At 44.2% G+C, this 20,910-nt stretch overlaps 1 protein-coding gene across 1 annotated transcript in view; it reads left to right on the top strand.

The window, feature by feature from the left end:
* The first annotated feature begins 4,314 nt into the window (after positions 1-4,314).
* The window catches only part of CEBPG (CCAAT enhancer binding protein gamma), a 169,858-nt gene continuing 153,262 nt past the window's right edge, over positions 4,315-20,910 (top strand). Inside the window, exon 1 of the mRNA XM_075321946.1 lies at positions 4,315-4,382. Coding sequence (XP_075178061.1) covers positions 4,327-4,382 — 56 coding nt within the window. The 5' untranslated portion in view covers positions 4,315-4,326. The remainder of the gene's footprint in view (positions 4,383-20,910) is intronic.

Genomic DNA, 20,910 nt, shown 5'->3' with positions numbered 1-20,910 from the left:
CTGCCACCCACGGTCAGTGTAGGAGAGAGTCTCTCTCCCAGTCGATACTACCGTTCTGTCTAACCCTGAGCTATCCCGACCACTAGAGGGGTCACTATCGAGGGGCCTCAGCGGTGAACTGCCAGAAGAGGCGCCATATCCAGGCCCTCCGCAGGGTCTGTGTATAAATCTATCGTGGGCTCTTCTACCCGGGCATCGTCGTCTGTTTCTCGGATTGTGCACTCTCTTGTCAACGACATTGGCTAACGACCCATCGCTACTTTCATTCAGTCCTTTGGATTGTGTCTCACAGGACTGAGACCGTTCAGAGTCTGTGCTATAGCCCGATGAATACCTGGGTCCTCTATGACCCTGGCTCCTTTTACCATTGGACTTGCTTTTGCCCTCTGAAGCAACACGTTCATCGAGCGGGCCACCTTTCTCTTCGGGGCCATAGCCCCTATATGGTCGCCAAACTACACCAACTTGGCGAAGTTGGTTTGCAATCTTCTGTCTTTCTCGATTCAATTGTTTTAACTCTTCCAGGTATCCCAAACGGTATTCTAGGAGGGCTCGTAGATCTTCAACACATCCAGTTGTGCCCACAATGGTACATGGAACCATACCGACTTCACAGGGCCTCCTGGCTTCGTTATGAATATCAATTCTTAATGTCGTCACACCGGTCTTATCAACCATCTCCTGCATGGCTCTTCCATGTCGTCCAATAAGCCTCATAACCATCTCTTTGGGCACTTGAATGATCTCTTCCACAAACTCCAATAACCGGCGAGCTGTCTTCACCGCTTCTGCAGTTGTCCCATAGATACGAAATGTTCCACTGTCTTTATCTAAATGCACAGCTGTGACACCTGGAACCTTCCTGGCTTGCTTAATATTATTTCTTAGTGCTCTCAATGCCAGTCCAATTAATGCTTTCTTCACAACCACCACTTCTTGAAAGCCTGCGGTCAGCTGCGCCAAGCGTCTGGTGTCTTCATCCTTCTTTGCAGTGATGAGCCACTTCGTACGAAGACACCGTAGGTGCATGTCACTCAGGATTGCCACTCGCTTCTTTGTGGCATCACTGAAAGAGCACACCACCAACTGATTAGTCTCTGCGGCAAAGTACACTTTACAGGCCCCTACTGCCTTCTGGAATCTCTCATGCACCTTCTCACTGGCACAGGCTTCTCTTAAGTCTTCCGGCACGTCTATCCGGTACTTGAAGACTGGTCTGCTTCCTTCAGTGTCAAGGACACTAGACTGTTTCTCAGGTCTCTTGCCTTCCTCCATATTCTCCGCCAAAGGTTTCACCTGTTGAGTTACACACGCCTCGGGTTCCGCCCCGGCCTCAGAGCCTTCGGGTTTCAGGCTCTTAGCTGAGCCAATCTTCTTGTCTGCGATCTTGGTCTTACCCACTGAGTCAGTCAGGCTCTCAGCTTCTGATGAGACCTCACGTCCAGACTTCACCTCTTCCTCAGAGGCTCTTTCCGCTTTTACAGCACCTGCTGTGTCTTGGGACTTCACTGCATTCCCTCCAACTTCCACTTGGGTCTCTGCAGTGTCACCCTCTGCCTTCTCTTGGGAGTTTACAGCATCGCCTTCTACCAGGGTGTTACGCCCTTCAGCACGGCACTCTGTTCTTCTTAGAACCTTGGCCCCATTTTCAACATTCATCACTTCACCACTGGGTAGCTTACCGGTCTGCTCACCATGACCTTTGTGGATTTGTACTCCACCAACACTGCCCTGGATTCCTTCTCCTATATTATTCTGTAGGATGTCATCTCGTACAGCGCTATCATCCAACAGACCTCCAGCTTCATGCATGGAAATTATAGGAGACACCGCCATTACTTCTTTGGTCGGTTCCTTCCCTGCAATTTCACCCTGCTGATTTTTGTCGTGACAATGTGTCAGTTCAGTCTTTGATTCCTCTTTCTTTTGTAGGATATCACTGTCAGACTCTACCGTAGCAGTTGCTACTGGCAACGTGTTTTCATTACCCAGGTATTTCACTTTCTCTGCACCCTCAGGCGACATACACTGTGCCACCTCTCGGCGCTTATTACGTCTTCGGCGTCGGGAGGAAGTTTTCCCCTTCTCACACTTCTGTACCTCACTGTACTTGCTTGTCACCTTTCTGGAGTCAGTGTCTTTACTGGAGTCATCGTCACTCCCCCTGGTGTCCTGGACTAACACGTCCCCACTTAACCAGATGTCGGCCCCCTTTTCTGGAGCTACTATAACTGTAGTGGTCACACTGTCACTTCCTTTTGGAGACGTCATGGTCACCCCTAACTCTTGACAGTCCTTATGTGGAGGTACCATCTCCTCATTGCACCCCAATATCCCACAGGGAATCTGTATAACCTCATACGGAAAAGAGGCTTTCTTAGGCGAGGGCCGACTCATTCCATTGCAATCGGTCCCGGCCTCTGTCTTCCATAAATCCTGAAAGAGCTCAAAGTCCCGTCCTATGATAACTGGATATAACAGATCTGGCGCTACACCCACATCAGGGCGTCCCAAACGTTTGGCCGTTTGAATCATCACCCTGGCCAGAGGATATACTTTAGTGGTCCCATGCACACAACTTCCTTCTATCGTCCTACCCACCATCACATGGAGATCAGGCATGGGTCTAACTAAGGTCAACCGGCTCCCCGGGTCTAACAGACCAGACACACGTAGCCCATTCAAGTCCACGGAGCACTTCTGTGGCCTCATACTGGATGGATAGCCTATACCGCAGGTAGGACATATGTAAGGCGAACCCCATTGCCCCTTGCTATAGTCTACCTGTTTGGCTTGTAAATGCTCCACCCCCATGTGGGTCACCATCGCTTTCTGAGGCTCCGCCCCCTGTTGGGTAACTACCCCGTTCCGGGACTCCGCCCCCTTTTGGGAAACTACCCCGTTCCGGGACTCCGCCCCCTTTTGGGAAACCACCCCTTTTTGGGACTCCGCCCCCTTTTGGGCAACCACCCCTTTTTGGGACTCCGCCCCCTTTTGGGCAACCACCCCTTTTTGGGACTCCGCCCCCTTTTGGGCAACCACCCCTTTTTGGGACTCCGCCCCCTTTTGGGCAACCACCTCGTTCTGGGACTCCGCCCCCTTTTGGGCAACCACCCCTTTTTGGGACTCCGCCCCCTTTTGGGCAACCACCCCTTTTTGGGACTCCGCCCCCTTTTGGGCAACCACCTCGTTCTGGGACTCCGCCCCCTTTTGGGCAACCACCCCTTTTTGGGGTTTCCATGCAACGTCCTTAGCCCCCAGTTCACACCGTTCGCCCTTATCTCCCTGGGCACCCAGTGTCCATACCGGCCCCCGAAGGGAACGCTCAAACTGGTCCATGGCTGCCACATCGCTGCACACTGACAGCTCCTGCTGTCCCTGCACCAGGAACTGGTACAGCTCCTCCACAACGTCTGCAGGGACCATTCCCTCTTTTTGGCTTTTAGCCCCCACTGCTGTCACTGGACCTCCAGGCACATGCTGTTGGTGCTGCTGGCTCTGCAGCAGCTGGTTCAGGAGCTCCTCCATGCTGCAACGAAAAGAGGAACAGGAGGGGCGCTCCAATGGGTAATACCCGGTGGTCAAAGACAGGGGGGGGGGTTAGAGAACCACTAACCTTTCCGGGTTGTACTGCCCGTACAACCAGGATCTCCAGCCTGTGGTGTATCACTGCTCACCAAGCAGGGCCTTGCAATTCCGGCTGGCCTGGAATCTCCAGTCGCTGGACTCTCGCCACTGCAGCACGGGTCCCCAACGACCTGCTGATTCACCACCAGGTGCTTGAGAGCGCTGTCCCTGTTCGTGGACCCGCCGATCCACCGCAAACCGCGTCAAAAAATTTTCGTGGACCCGCCGATCCACCGCAAGCAGTCCGTATCCACAGAAACATGTCCTAGGCCGTTGCCCCTAGCAACCAGGCTGCGTTGCCCCTAGCAACCAGACCGCATGCCCGCATTCGAGACACCATATGTGACGTTGCACCTTGCAACATAGGGGGTTACTCGCTCAGCATGAGGGCTTCAGGTAGACATAGGAGGCACAGTTTCTTAAGATCACAGCCTGCTTTATTCCACTTCATAAAGCACCGCGCTGGTACGGACATCACATGGCATGTACAGGCAGGAAAACAGGTACATTCCCAAACCTCAGCCCTTCAGGTTATGTTCAGTCCACAAGTCGCTGCAGAGCCTTCTCAGATGCTGTTTCCTTACCTCCACCCATCAATACACCCAGCTACTTCCTCCAGCACAGGAACTTCAGTGCAGGGCCCTGAGTGTGTCCAGAGGCCTGACTTTCATTCCTGGGACCACACCCCGAGGTGGAGATATGGTGAACAGCCGTCCCACCTATCTCATTAGCTGTCCACAACAGAGCCGGCCCAGGTAACACACCTTAACCCTCTCAGCATAGTACCAGTGATTATATCACAATATATATATATATATATTTCATATTTACCCACTGTTATTCAGTTATACTAGCACATACCTTCAGGACACTCATTGCTTCAACCTACCATATGCTTGTCCTTTATCTTCACTGAACATTTCACTTGTGTCTTAACGCACATAATCTTCCCCTCCCCCCCCTCTCTCCCTCTTCCTTTACAGATATAATATATACAAATATGCTATTTTTTCATACAAATATCCCATGTCCCATATAAAGTAGTATTGGCATCATTTATTCCGGAATAATATAATATATACTGTTATATATATATAAAAAAATATTTTTTATTATTTTTTATTTTTCACTTTTTACACCGAAATATTTAATTAATCTACACAAATAATGGGATTGAAAGAATGCAATACAAACAGATTACATCTATACATAATAAGTAAGACTTTTTTTCTATTTCTACATTTATATACAGTGCCTACAAGTAGTATTCAACCCCCTGCAGATTTAGCAGGTTTACACATTCGGAATTAACTTGGCATTGTGACATTTGGACTGTAGATCAGCCTGGAAGTGTGAAATGCACTGCAGCAAAAAAGAATGTTATTTCTGTTTGGTTCCCCTAAAGTATTAAGAAGTATTTCAGGCACAAAGAACAATGAGCTTCACATGTTTGGATTAATTATCTCTTTTTCCAGCCTTTTCTGACTAATTAAGACCCTCCCCAAACTTGTGAACAGCACTCATACTTGGTCAACATGGGAAAGACAAAGGAGCATTCCAAGGCCATCAGAGACAAGATCGTGGAGGGTCACAAGGCTGGCAAGGGGTACAAAACCCTTTCCAAGGAGTTGGGCCTACCTGTCTCCACTGTTGGGAGCATCATCCGGAAGTGGAAGGCTTATGGAACTACTATTAGCCTTCCACGGCCTGGACAGTCTTTGAAAGTTTCCACCCGTGCCGAGGCCAGGCTTGTCCGAAGAGTCAAGGCTAACCCAAGGACAACAAGGAAGGAGCTCCGGGAAGATCTCATGGCAGTGGGGACATTGGTTTCAGTCAATACCATAAGTAACGTACTCCACCGCAATGGTCTCCGTTCCAGACGAGCCCGTAAGGTACCTTTACTTTCAAAGCGTCATGTCAAGGCTCGTCTACAGTTTGCTCATGATCACTTGGAGGACTCTGAGAGAGACTGGTTCAAGGTTCTCTGGTCTGATGAGACCAAGATCGAGATCTTTGGTGCCAACCACACACGTGACGTTTGGAGACTGGATGGCACTGCATACGACCCCAAGAATACCATCCCTACAGTCAAGCATGGTGGTGGCAGCATCATGCTGTGGGGCTGTTTCTCAGCCAAGGGGCCTGGCCATCTGGTCCGCATCCATGGGAAGATGGATAGCACGGCCTACCTGGAGATTTTGGCCAAGAACCTCCGCTCCTCCATCAAGGATCTTAAGATGGGTCGTCATTTCATCTTCCAACAAGACAACGACCCAAAGCACACAGCCAAGAAAACCAAGGCCTGGTTGAAGACGGAAAAAATCAAGGTGTTGCAGTGGCCTAGTCAGTCTCCTGACCTTAACCCAATTGAAAACTTGTGGATGGAGCTCAAGATTAAAGTCCACATGAGACACCCAAAGAACTTAGATAACTTGGAGAAGATCTGCATGGAGGAGTGGGCCAAGATAACTCCAGAGACCTGTGCCAGCCTGATCAGGTCTTATAAAAGACGATTATTAGCTGTAATTGCAAACAGGGGTTATTCCACAAAATATTAAACCTAGGAGTTGAATAATAATTGACCCACACTTTTATGTTGAAAATTTATTAAAATTTAACTGAGCAACATAACTTGTTGGTTTGTAAGATTTATGCATCTGTTAATAAATCCTGCTCTTGTTTGAAGTTTGCAGGCTCTAACTTATTTGCATCTTATCAAACCTGCTAAATCTGCAGAGGGTTGAATACTACTTGTAGGCACTGTACATAGTATACATGTATGTATATTGTATATATATATATATATATATATATATATATACAATTTTTACATTTATTCATTCCCCCTCTCCCCCCCTTTTTTTCGACACAATTTATTAGCGTTGTAAATATAAATAAAGAAACTACATAAAGGAAATTATATATATATATATAATGTGTATATATATATATATATATATATATATTATTTTTTTTCCCTATTCGTCCATCATCCCTTATAATATTCATTAATTAGTTAATCCCCAAAAAATATCATTTTCTTATATATATATATATATATATATATATATCCTTTTTCTTCTTCTTCTTCCTTCCTTCTCTAGAAGGTTCAATAATATTTTTTTCATATCCCTTCAAACATATATACCACAGTATAGAATCTCCATCACCACACATACATTTTTTCTTTTATCTAATTAGCATATGCAGAACACACACCCATGCATGACTAATTCTTGAACTTCCGTTCCATTCCTCTGTCCAGGTAAAAACCACTATATAAGCCCATCGATCACCAGACATAGACCACTTATGATTAAGGACTAGTTTTTTTGCTTTCAATTTTATGGAGTCCGAAACGCGTTAAGTGCTATGCATTACATCTTTCATTATGGTCTTCATATAAATTTTTAACCATGCATCAATAAAGAAAAACTTTTTAATATATTTTGAATCGGTGCTGGGTCCATTTCTCCCTTTCCAAGTGTTGTCTGCTAGCTGGCTTGGACTTGCCAGCGGACCACGTGCATCCCCAGAATTTTTCGTGGCTTTGGGTGTCAGGTGAGCTGAAAACGTTTTCTTTTCTATACTTTTTGGATGCCACTTATGTTCAGCACTGTTTTCTATAAGAATAGCGTAGCAAAATGTGCATGAGGGTTGAATGCAGAGGTGCTGGGACTTGCTTGGCACCAGTGGGACACTAAATTTGTATAGCAGGTACTTTGTGGATGCCACTAATTTTCAGCACTGTTTGCTATAAAAATAGTGTAGCAAAATGTGCATGAGGGTTGAATGCAGAGGTGGTGGGACTTGCTTGGCACAAGTGGGACACAAAATTAGTATAGCAGACACTTTTTGGATGCCACTTATGTTCAGCACTGTTTGCTATAAGAATAGTGTAGCAAAATGTGCATGAGGGTAGAATACAGAGGTGCTGGGACTTGCTTGGCACCAGTGGGTTACAAAATTAGTATAGCAGACACTTTGTGGATACCACTAATTTTCAGCACTGTTTGCTATAAAAATAGCGTAGCAAACATGGGCAGGAGGGTAGAATGCAAAGGTGCTGGAACTTGCTTGGCACCAGTGGGACACTAAATTAGTAGAGCAGACACTTTGTGGATGCCACTAAGTTTCAGCACTGTTTGCTATAAAAATAGCGTAGCAAACATGGGCAGGAGGATAGAATGCAGAGGTGCTGGAAATTGCTTGGCACCAGTGGGACACTAAATTAGTATAGCAGACACTTTGTGGATGCCACTAATTTTCAGCACAGTTTGCTAAAAAAATAGCGTAGCAAAATGTACATGAGGGTAGAATGCAGAGGTGGTGGGACTTGCTTGGCACAAGTGGGACACTAAATTAGTATAGCATACACTTTGTGGATGCCACTAATTTTCAGCACTGTTTGCTATAAAAATAGCATAGCAAAATGTGCATGAGGGTAGAATGCAGAGGTGCTGGAAATTGCTTGGCACCAGTGGGACAACAATGGAGTATAGCAGACACTTTGTGGATGCCACTAAGTTTCAGCACTGTTTGCTGTAAAAATAGCGTGGCAAAAGTGGGCAGGTGGGTACAGTGGCCGGGTTCTCTGGGTCAGTGGACAGGAAAGGAAGCCTCACTTTCTATCCCTCCTAATGGTGAAATGCAGCAAGGAATTCCCTGAGCTTAGGTACACAGACGCTGTTATCTGAAGCTGTATACAGCGTTTCCACGGACCTGCCTGTCACCTATGGCTCTGAGCCCCAGGAAATCGGACCTGAAAGGGGCTGAAATAAACTTCTGTCCTTAATCTGTAGAGCGCTGTGTGTATAGCGTACACAGCCGGAGCAGCGACAGGAGCTGTGTGAGTGGTGACTGTCACCTACACGCAGAAAGCAGATAATGGTGCCGTGAGGGAAAATGGCCGTATACTGCAAGGACATGTGACATTCACAGCCTATGACACATGCCCTTGCTTGTCTGGCAAAAAAGACCACTTAGCTGTGTGTATGTCTGTGATTGGCTGACATGCAGGCCTGCCCCACTACACACGCGCTTAGGGGGAAAAAAAAAACAATTGCCGATCGCCATTATCCCAGCAGAACAAACTACACACAAAAAAGAGGCGATCATATGGTTTCAACATATTTTTATTTTTATTGTGATGCAAAGAGGTGAAAGGGGTAGGGCAAAAGGATTACATCACCGCAGTCAAAAAGGCGATCACAATGTACTAATTGTAGATACAAAAAAAAATGGTTATATCAAATCGAAACAGTGCCGGAGATAGACCAATATACAGAGTAATATACTCAAATATACTGAAAAATCTGATGCACAACAGCAGCTCTGAAAAAAAAAAAAAAAATATATATATATATATATAATATTTCTCCTACATGTGTGTATAAGTAGAGACAAACAATGTATAAACATGTTTCAGTAAATCCAACAGAAAAATAATGGATAGTCTAGTCTAATGGATAGTGTTCCTCCAAAATGCGCATCGAGCGCATTCCCTCTGCAGCGATATACATCTAGGTAATGTGGCTTTGTATATTCCTATCCTGCTGAACAGTGCATGGCGCCCCTGATCTTTATATGATGTAGTGGCTCTACCTTCCAATATTGTACTCCTGCATGTTATGGTTTGGATGTTCTATCCCCCCGAGCACTTGTGGTATTGTGTGCCCCTATCAGCACTGGACCTCATCTCTACTATTGGAGCTTGTACTGACCTAATTTGAGGTCTACTTTGTAGAGGTCTGTTGTCCTTTAATCTTGATGCATGATATGTATGATAGATACAGCCCTCTATTGTAGTATCTGTCCATGAATAATATGCTCCTTTGTTGTTGCTTTGGTCTCCACTGCTTTCGTGGGTACATAGTGTATTACATTTATTGATACCAGTGATTTCTGCTCAGGAGGGGGTAGACTATCCATTATTTTTCTGTTGGATTTACTGACACATGTTTATACATTGTTGGTCTCTACTTATACACACATGTAGGAGAAATATATATATATATACATATATATATATATATATATATATATATATATATATATTTTTTTTTTTTTTTTTCAGAGCTGCTGTTGTGCATCAGAGTTTTGAGTATATTACTCTGTATATTGGTCTATCTTGGGCTATCTCCGGCACTGTTCCAATTTGACAACCATTTTTTTTTGTATCTACAATTAGTAGATTGTGATCACCTTTTTGACTGCGGTGATGTAATTCTTTTGCCCTACCCCTTTCACCTCTTTGCATCACAATAACAATAAAAATATGTTGAAACCATATGATCGCCTCTTTTTTGTGTGTAGTTTGTTCAGCCTTTTGCGATTTGGTTCTTATATTGTAGTCACACTTCTGCTTACTATATGATATATATATACAATTATTATTTGTATTGATATGCAGATTTTTATGCCATTACTTATTATTATTATCATCCCAGCAGCACTGATCTAAACGTGCCCCCCCGCACACTATACGCTGAAATTTGATAATAGTGTGAATCACAGAGTGACTCACACTATTACAGTGAAAAGCCAGCTAGTAACTAGCTAGGATTTTTGCTGATCAAACCCTTCTCGAACGTAACTCGAGCTGTCAAGCTTTTAGCAAAAAGCTTGCGTTCGAGTTCGATCTCGAGCACCCCCAAAATCGCTCGAACATGAAATTGGCGAACCTCGAACATCGCTCAACTCTAGTAATGATGAGACCGAGCTCAGCGCTCCCTTCTCATCATTGTCCTGCTGGTGTCTGTTCTCTGACAGCTCAGCACAGCGTAACTACTGCGCGCCAGTCGCCACTGTGTTGAGGTGTGCAGAAAACAGACAGCAGGCGAACGAGGAGCAACAGCGAGGAGAGATGAGTATGCAGTGCTGGCTGCTAGGGCAGGGGGCCCCAGGCGGCTCCACCACCAGTTGTGTCGGGGCGGTCTGTGTCGGCCATGGCTGCACTGTGCCTGCAATTGTTCGTGTGCTGCCCCGGCCATGTCACAGTTAACAGACACCGTATCTGCTAAAAGTGACGCCATGCGGTGCGCCCTGTACTGCAGCTTCCCACCGGAGAGGATCTGTAATAGAGCCTGCAGGCCGATCCGGACACCAGCAGGGGGAAGGTAACAACTCCTCTAATATGTGTGTATGTTTGTGTATATTTATGTCTGTTTATATGAATGAGTATATATCTGTGTACATGTGTGTGTACATGTACTGTATATGCCTGTGTGTCTATGTATTTGGGCCTGTATTTGCTGTATTCTGTGTGCATGTATGTACCTACATGTATGTCCATGTACACACACCATGTACACACATTACATACACACCACATAAAGTGTGTGCAGGCTTTTGCCTGTGTGTCTATGTATGTATGCGTGTCTGTGCATGAGTGTGTGCCTGTGTCTAAATATGTGTGTGTGTCTGTGAATGTGTTTGCCTGTCTGCATGTCTACATATGAGTGTGTGTGGCTGTGTCTACATGTGTGTGCGTGTCTGTGTATGTGTTGGCCTGTCTGCATGTCTACATATGTGTGTGTCTATACACTGCAATGTGTGCTACCCCGGGTACGATGAACAATCTGACGTGCAATTCTAGAGACAGGTACGATGTGTATGCGATGAACGTTTTACCATTCAATCGCATTTGCACGTACCTGTCACACACTGCAATGTACCTTACGATGCCGGATGTGCGTCACTTACGACATGACCCCGCCGACACATTGTAAGATACATTGCAGCGTGTAAAGCAGGCTTATGTCTACATATGCGTGTGTGTCTGTGCATGTGTTTTCCTTGAATGCATGTCTACATATGACTGTGTATGTGCCTCTGTCTACATATGTATGCAGGTCTTTTCATGTGTTTGCCTGTCTGCATGTTTACATATGTGTGCGTGTGTGTGTGCCTGTGTCTACGTATGTGTGCATGTCTGTGCATGTATTTACCTGCTGGATGTCTACATATATGTGCACGTGTTTGTGTGCATGTCTATGTGTGCATGCGTCTGTCTGCGTGGTTAGTTATGTGTGCGTGTCTGTGTGAATATGTGCAGGTGTCTGTCTATGTGCACCTGTCTGCATTTGTGTACATGCGTGTGTGTATGTCTGTGTCTGCCTATGTGTATGTGTGCTTTTCTGTGTGTGTCAGCATGTCTGTACATTTGTCTGTGTATCTATGTCTATAAGCGTATGTCATGATGTGTTTTGCCTTCTCACTGTATTTGCTGTAATACTAAGTCTTGGGATGTAAGTGACCATACCTTCCCCCATCCCCAGCCTGTATCATATTGCAATCAGGCTTCAGCAGTAGCTATTGTCATTGATTTGGTGGGGGTTGCATATATATATTGTTCTTCTCAGCATGGGACTTCTCCAATCTACAACTTGGTAAACAGAACAGAGCCAGCAGTCTAAAGTCCATTCATGCATCAAATGGCCAGGGGGAGGTGTGCCCACCTAAGGGGCTGATCGCAGGAGAGAAGAACATGTTAGAGCAGTTAGTTGGGAGCTGAGTTTTGAAGAGGAAGGGAGCGAGATCTGATTCTGTGGACAGATCTCGCCGTCCAGTGGATTGTGTGGGATTTCTGGGACTCTGAAAAGGACTATTACGTCGTGATCTGGCACTTTGGATTATCGGGAGGTGCCCCCGAATCTGTTTTATTTGGACTTGTCGTGTGCTGTTCCTGTATTCCTGTTAGTAAACCTGTTGGATCATCCTCGGCCTGTTGTCTCTCCTTGCTCTGCTGTACACCCCATCACAAACTGGTGGCAGCGGCGGGATCAGAGCAGAAGAAATGGAGGACAACGGCCAATCAACGTCTGAAACCAGAACCTCAGGATACAGGAACTGGACTGTGGTGAGCCTACAAACAAAGGCCCGTGAATTAGGTGTCGGATACAAAGGACTCTCTAAGGAGCAACTAATTGAGGCATTGGAAAACGCTTGCCTGCAAGATGGCACCGAGGAACAATTTCCACAGCAAGGGGAGCAAAGACGGGAGCCGGAGGTAAATACTCAAAAAAGTCAATGGGTTGTGTGGTACGAGGAGGAGATGGCCTTGCTGGGAGAGGAGACCACCATAGAATATAAGATGGAGGTCATGCGTGGAGCTAAAGAAAAGGAGCGCAGGATGGAGGAGATGGCATTGCTGGATAAGCAGCTCGCTGTGGAAGCCGCGAGAGGTTCCAGACAGACTGTAACCCCAGCACCCATCATGAGGGAACTTCCCAGGGTGTCCCGCAAAGACTTCAAGCAGTTTAATGAGGCTGCTGGTGACATTGAGGGCTTCTTCCAGGACTTTGAGCATCAGTGTCGATTAATGGAAGTCCCAGAAAGGGAGCGCGTCCGGCATCTGGTTGGGCTCTTAGAGGGTGGAGCTGCTGCAGCCTATAGAGCTATGGGCCCTCGGTGGAACTGTGAGTATGCGGATATTAAACAGACTATTCTAGAACATTATGCTGTAACGCCAGACACTTACAGGACTCAGTTCCGTACTTTAGCATGTGATGAGGAAGTGTCCTTCAAGATGTATGCCCACAAACTCAAACATCTGTGGCATCGTTGGTTGGAGGCAGAGGAGGCCTTAACCTTGGAGACCGTCCTCCAGGTCCTCCTAAAAGAGCAGTTTTACTTCAAGTGCCCCGCTGAGATCCGGGAATGGGTGCATGAAAGGAGACCAGCCACTGTGGAGGAAGCTGCAGCTCTAGCTGATGAGGCTCTCACCATCAAGCCTCAGTGGAAAAAACTACTACCCAGTGAGAAGAAAACCACCAAACCCCCAACGCTGGCGGCCCCTGGTCCTTCTGGCCCCAATGTTCACCATCACCCTAGACCGTCAACTCATGGGGACCTTCGTGTGACTGTGCCTCGCATTACTCATGCTCCACCTTTGGGAATACGACGTGGAGGAAGAATCCCAGAGCGCAGATGTTATGGGTAGAGTTGAGCGCGGTTCGTGGTTCGAGGTTCTCCAGTTCTAGGCTCGAGTGATTTTGGGGCCTGTTCTAGATCGAACTAGAACTCGAGCTTTTTTGCAAAAGCTCGATAGTTCTAGAAACATTCGAGAACGGTTCTAGCAGCAAAAAACCAGCTAAATCCTAGCTTGGTTTCTGCTGTAATAGTGTAAGTCACTCTGTGAATCACACTATTATGACATTTCAGTGTATAGTGTGCGTGAACAGCGCCTTCAGATCACTGCTGTTTGTATAATGGCGATCGCCATTTTTTTTTTTTCCTTGTCTTCCTTCCCTAAGCGCGCGCGTGTAGTGGGGCGGGCCAGCATGTCAGCCAATCCCAGACACACACACAGCTAAGTGGACTTTTAGCCAGAGAAGCAACGGCATGTGTGATAGGATGTCCATGTCACATGTCCCTGCATTATAAAACCGGACATTTTCCTCCAGGACGCCATTATCTCTTCTGCGTCTTTGGTGTCAGACATCACTGTCGCAGCTCCGTCCTCCTGAGTCCTATCGCCGATACAGCTGTATGCGCTCCATACACAGCGCTGGACAGCATAGGGAGAGCACTTTCTAGCAGTCCTTTTAAGGGCTCAAACCGGCAGGGTCAGAGTTAAGGTGACAGGTCCTGAAAACAACGACAGCGTCTGTGTAGCCAAGGTCAGGGATTTCCTCCCTGCATTTCCCTATTAGGAGGGAATAGAAAGGCAGGCTTCCATTCCTCTACCCAGACCCCACAATCCTGGCACTGTACCCTCCTGTCCTCTGCACACTCCAACTCATTATAACTAAGCCATTATACTAGCAAACACTCAGTGTACCTAGTGGCATCCTAAACGTGGCTATTGGACTTTGCTATAGTCCCACTAGTGCAAAGATATTTGCAGCACCTCTACCTGCATTGCACACTCCAACTCATTATAACTAAGCCATTATACTAGCAAACACTCAGTGTACCTAGTGGCATCCTAAACGTGGCTATTGGACTTTGCTATAGTCCCACTAGTGCAAAGACATTTGCAGAGCACGTCTGCCTGCATTGCACACTCCAACTTTTTTAAACTAAGCCATTATACTAGCAAACAGTCAGTGTACCTAGTGGCATCCTAAACGTGGCTATTGGACTTTTGTCTATTCACACTATTGTAAAGATATTTGCAGCATGTCTGCCTGCATTGCACACTCCAACTTTTTTAAACTAAGCCATTATACTAGCAAACAGTCAGTGTACCTAGTGGCATCCTAAATGTGGCTATTGGACTTTTGTCTACTCAAACTAGTTGAAAGATATTTGCAGCATGTCTGCCTGCATTGCACACTCCAACTTTTTTAAACTAAGCCATTATACTAGCAAACAGTCAGTGTACCTAGTGGCATCCTAAACGTGGCTATTGGACTTTTGTCTACTCAAACTAGTTGAAAGATATTTGCACCATGTCTGCCTGCATTGCACACTCCAACTTTTTTAAACTAAGCCATTATACTAGCAAACAGTCAGTGTACCTAGTGGCATCCTAAACGTGGCTATTGTACTTTTGTCTATTCACACTATTGTAAAGATATTTGCAGCACGTCTGCCTGCATTGCACACTCCAACTTTTTTAAACTAAGCCATTATACTAGCAAACAGTCAGTGTACCTAGTGGCATCCTAAACGTGGCTATTGGACTTTTGTCTACTCAAACTAGTTGAAAGATATTTGCAGCATGTCTGCCTGCATTGCACACTCCAACTTTTTTAAACTAAGCCATTATACTAGCAAACAGTCAGTGTACCTAGTGGCATCCTAAACGTGGCTATTGGACTTTTGTCTACTCAAACTAGTTGAAAGATATTTGCAGCATGTCTGCCTGCATTGCACACTCCAACTTTTTTAAACTAAGCCATTATACTAGCAAACAGTCAGTGTACCTAGTGGCATCCTAAACGTGGCTATTGGACTTTTGTCTATTCACACTATTGTAAAGATATTTGCAGCACGTCTGCCTGCATTGCACACTCCAACTTTTTTAAACTAAGCCATTATACTAGCAAACAGTCAGTGTACCTAGTGGCATCCTAAACGTGGCTATTGGACATTTGTCTATTCACACTATTGTAAAGATATTTGCAGCATGTCTGCCTGCATTGCACACTCCAACTTTTTTAAACTAAGCCATTATACTAGCAAACAGTCAGTGTACCTAGTGGCATCCTAAATGTGGCTATTGTACTTTTGTCTATTCACACTATTGTAAAGATATTTGCAGCACGTCTGCCTGCATTGCACACTCCAACTTTTTTAAACTAAGCCATTATACTAGCAAACAGTCAGTGTACCTAGTGGCATCCTAAACGTGGCTATTGTACTTTTGTCTACTCAAACTAGTGGAAAGATATTTGCAGCATGTCTGCCTGCATTGCACACTCCAACTTTTTTAAACTAAGCCATTATACTAGCAAACAGTCAGTGTACCTAGTGGCATCCTAAACGTGGCTATTGTACTTTTGTCTATTCACACTATTGTAAAGATATTTGCAGCACGTCTGCCTGCATTGCACACTCCAACTTTTTTAAACTAAGACATTATACTAGCAAACAGTCAGTGTACCTAGTGGCATCCTAAACGTGGCTATTGGACTTTTGTCTACTCAAACTAGTTGAAAGATATTTGCAGCATGTCTGCCTGCATTGCACACTCCAACTTTTTTAAACTAAGCCATTATACTAGCAAACAGTCAGTGTACCTAGTGGCATCCTAAACGTGGCTATTGGACTTTTGTCTATTCACACTATTGTAAAGATATTTGCAGCATGTCTGCCTGCATTGCACACTCCAACTTTTTTAAACTAAGCCATTATACTAGCAAACAGTCAGTGTACCTAGTGGCATCCTAAACGTGGCTATTGGACTTTTGTCTATTCACACTATTGTAAAAATATTTCCAGCATGTCTGCCTGCATTGCACACTCCAACTTTTTTAAACTAAGCCATTATACTAGCAAACAGTCAGTGTACCTAGTGGCATCCTAAACGTGGCTATTGGACTTTTGTCTACTCAAACTAGTTGAAAGATATTTGCAGCATGTCTGCCTGCATTGCACACTCCAACTTTTTTAAACTAAGCCATTATACTAGCAAACAGTCAGTGTACCTAGTGGCATCCTAAACGTGGCTATTGTACTTTTGTCTATTCACACTATTGTAAAGATATTTGCAGCACGTCTGCCTGCATTGCACACTCCAACTTTTTTAAACTAAGACATTATACTAGCAAACAGTCAGTGTACCTAGTGGCATCCTAAACGTGGCTATTGGACTTTTGTCTACTCAAACTAGTTGAAAGATATTTGCAGCATGTCTGCCTGCATTGCACACTCCAACTTTTTTAAACTAAGCCATTATACTAGCAAACAGTCAGTGTACCTAGTGGCATCCTAAACGTGGCTATTGGACTTTTGTCTATTCACACTATTGTAAAGATATTTGCAGCATGTCTGCCTGCATTGCACACTCCAACTTTTTTAAACTAAGCCATTATACTAGCAAACAGTCAGTGTACCTAGTGGCATCCTAAACGTGGCTATTGGACTTTTGTCTATTCACACTATTGTAAAGATATTTGCAGCATGTCTGCCTGCATTGCACACTCCAACTTTTTTAAACTAAGCCATTATACTAGCAAACAGTCAGTGTACCTAGTGGCATCCTAAACGTGGCTATTGGACTTTTGTCTACTCAAACTAGTTGAAAGATATTTGCAGCATGTCTGCCTGCATTGCACACTCCAACTTTTTTAAACTAAGCCATTATACTAGCAAACAGTCAGTGTACCTAGTGGCATCCTAAACGTGGCTATTGGACTTTTGTCTATTCACACTATTGTAAAGATATTTAAAGCATGTCTGCCTGCATTGCACACTCCAACTTTTTTAAACTAAGCCATTATACTAGCAAACAGTCAGTGTACCTAGTGGCATCCTAAACGTGGCTATTGGACTTTTGTCTACTCAAACTAGTTGAAAGATATTTGCAGCATGTCTGCCTGCATTGCACACTCCAACGTTTTTAAACTAAGCCATTATACTAGCAAACAGTCAGTGTACCTAGTGGCATCCTAAACGTGGCTATTGTACTTTTGTCTACTCAAACTAGTGGAAAGATATTTGCAGCATGTCTGCCTGCATTGCACACTCCAACTTTTTTAAACTAAGCCATTATACTAGCAAACAGTCAGTGTACCTAGTGGCATCCTAAACGTGGCTATTGTACTTTTGTCTATTCACACTATTGTAAAGATATTTGCAGCACGTCTGCCTGCATTGCACACTCCAACTTTTTTAAACTAAGACATTATACTAGCAAACAGTCAGTGTACCTAGTGGCATCCTAAACGTGGCTATTGGACTTTTGTCTACTCAAACTAGTTGAAAGATATTTGCAGCATGTCTGCCTGCATTGCACACTCCAACTTTTTTAAACTAAGCCATTATACTAGCAAACAGTCAGTGTACCTAGTGGCATCCTAAACGTGGCTATTGGACTTTTGTCTATTCACACTATTGTAAAGATATTTGCAGCATGTCTGCCTGCATTGCACACTCCAACTTTTTTAAACTAAGCCATTATACTAGCAAACAGTCAGTGTACCTAGTGGCATCCTAAACGTGGCTATTGGACTTTTGTCTATTCACACTATTGTAAAGATATTTGCAGCATGTCTGCCTGCATTGCACACTCCAACTTTTTTAAACTAAGCCATTATACTAGCAAACAGTCAGTGTACCTAGTGGCATCCTAAACGTGGCTATTGGACTTTTGTCTACTCAAACTAGTTGAAAGATATTTGCAGCATGTCTGCCTGCATTGCACACTCCAACTTTTTTAAACTAAGCCATTATACTAGCAAACAGTCAGTGTACCTAGTGGCATCCTAAACGTGGCTATTGGACTTTTGTCTATTCACACTATTGTAAAGATATTTGCAGCATGTCTGCCTGCATTGCACACTCCAACTTTTTTAAACTAAGCCATTATACTAGCAAACAGTCAGTGTACCTAGTGGCATCCTAAACGTGGCTATTGGACTTTTGTCTACTCAAACTAGTTGAAAGATATTTGCAGCATGTCTGCCTGCATTGCACACTCCAACGTTTTTAAACTAAGCCATTATACTAGCAAACAGTCAGTGTACCTAGTGGCATCCTAAACGTGCCTATTGTACTTTTGTCTACTCAAACTAGTGGAAAGATATTTGCAGCATGTCTGCCTGCATTTCACACTCCAACTTTTTTAAACTAAGCCATTATACTAGCAGACAGTCAGTGTACCTAGTGGCATCCTAAACGTGGCTATTGTAATTTTGTCTATTCACACTATTGTAAAGATATTTGCAGCACGTCTGCCTGCATTGCACACTCCAACTTTTTTAAACTAAGCCATTATACTAGCAAACAGTCAGTGTACCTAGTGGCATCCTAAACGTGGCTATTGGACTTTTGTCTACTCAAACTAGTGGAAAGATATTTGCAGCATGTCTGCCTGCATTGCACACTCCAACTTTTTTAAACTAAGCCATTATACTAGCAAACAGTCAGTGTACCTAGTGGCATCCTAAACGTGGCTATTGTACTTTTGTCTATTCACACTATTGTAAAGATATTTGCAGCACGTCTGCCTGCATTGCACACTCCAACTTTTTTAAACTAAGCCATTATACTAGCAAACAGTCAGTGTACCTAGTGGCATCCTAAATGTGGCTATTGGACTTTTGTCTATTCACACTATTGTAAAGATATTTGCAGCATGTCTGCCTGCATTGCACACTCCAACTTTTTTAAACTAAGCCATTATACTAGCAAACAGTCAGTGTACCTAGTGGCATCCTAAATGTGGCTATTGGACTTTTGTCTATTCACACTATTGTAAAGATATTTGCAGCACGTCTGCCTGCATTGCACACTCCAACTTTTTTAAACTAAGCCATTATACTAGCAAACAGTCAGTGTACCTAGTGGCATCCTAAACGTGGCTATTGGACTTTTGTCTACTCAAACTAGTTGAAAGATATTTGCAGCATGTCTGCCTGCATTGCACACTCCAACTTTTTTAAACTAAGCCATTATACTAGCAAACAGTCAGTGTACCTAGTGGCATCCTAAACGTGGCTATTGTACTTTTGTCTATTCACACTATTGTAAAGATATTTGCAGCACGTCTGCCTGCATTGCACACTCCAACCTTTTTAAACTAAGACATTATACTAGCAAACAGTCAGTGTACCTAGTGGCATCCTAAACGTGGCTATTGGACTTTTGTCTACTCAAACTAGTTGAAAGATATTTGCAGCATGTCTGCCTGCATTGCACACTCCAAATTTTTTAAACTAAGCCATTATACTAGCAAACAGTCAGTGTACCTAGTGGCATCCTAAACGTGGCTATTGGACTTTTGTCTATTCACACTATTGTAAAGATATTTGCAGCATGTCTGCCTGCATTGCACACTCCAACTTTTTTAAACTAAGCCATTATACTAGCAAACAGTCAGTGTACCTAGTGGCATCCTAAACGTGGCTATTGGACTTTTGTCTATTCACACTATTGTAAAGATATTTGCAGCATGTCTGCCTGCATTGCACACTCCAACTTTTTTAAACTAAGCCATTATACTAGCAAACAGTCAGTGTACCTAGTGGCATCCTAAACGTGGCTATTGGACTTTTGTCTACTCAAACTAGTTGAAAGATATTTGCAGCATGTCTGCCTGCATTGCACACTCCAACTTTTTTAAACTAAGCCATTATACTAGCAAACAGTCAGTGTACCTAGTGGCATCCTAAACGTGGCTATTGGACTTTTGTCTATTCACACTATTGTAAAGATATTTGCAGCATGTCTGCCTGCATTGCACACTCCAACTTTTTTAAACTAAGCCATTATACTAGCAAACAGTCAGTGTACCTAGTGGCATCCTAAACGTGGCTATTGGACTTTTGTCTACTCAAACTAGTTGAAAGATATTTGCAGCATGTCTGCCTGCATTGCACACTCCAACGTTTTTAAACTAAGCCATTATACTAGCAAACAGTCAGTGTACCTAGTGGCATCCTAAACGTGCCTATTGTACTTTTGTCTACTCAAACTAGTGGAAAGATATTTGCAGCATGTCTGCCTGCATTTCACACTCCAACTTTTTTAAACTAAGCCATTATACTAGCAGACAGTCAGTGTACCTAGTGGCATCCTAAACGTGGCTATTGTAATTTTGTCTATTCACACTATTGTAAAGATATTTGCAGCACGTCTGCCTGCATTGCACACTCCAACTTTTTTAAACTA

This window comes from Anomaloglossus baeobatrachus, chromosome 8 (assembly GCF_048569485.1).
Source record: "Anomaloglossus baeobatrachus isolate aAnoBae1 chromosome 8, aAnoBae1.hap1, whole genome shotgun sequence".
Taxonomy (NCBI): domain Eukaryota; kingdom Metazoa; phylum Chordata; class Amphibia; order Anura; family Aromobatidae; genus Anomaloglossus; species Anomaloglossus baeobatrachus.
Note: the sequence above shows the minus strand (reverse complement) of the source record. Positions and strands in the feature narration are given on the sequence as shown.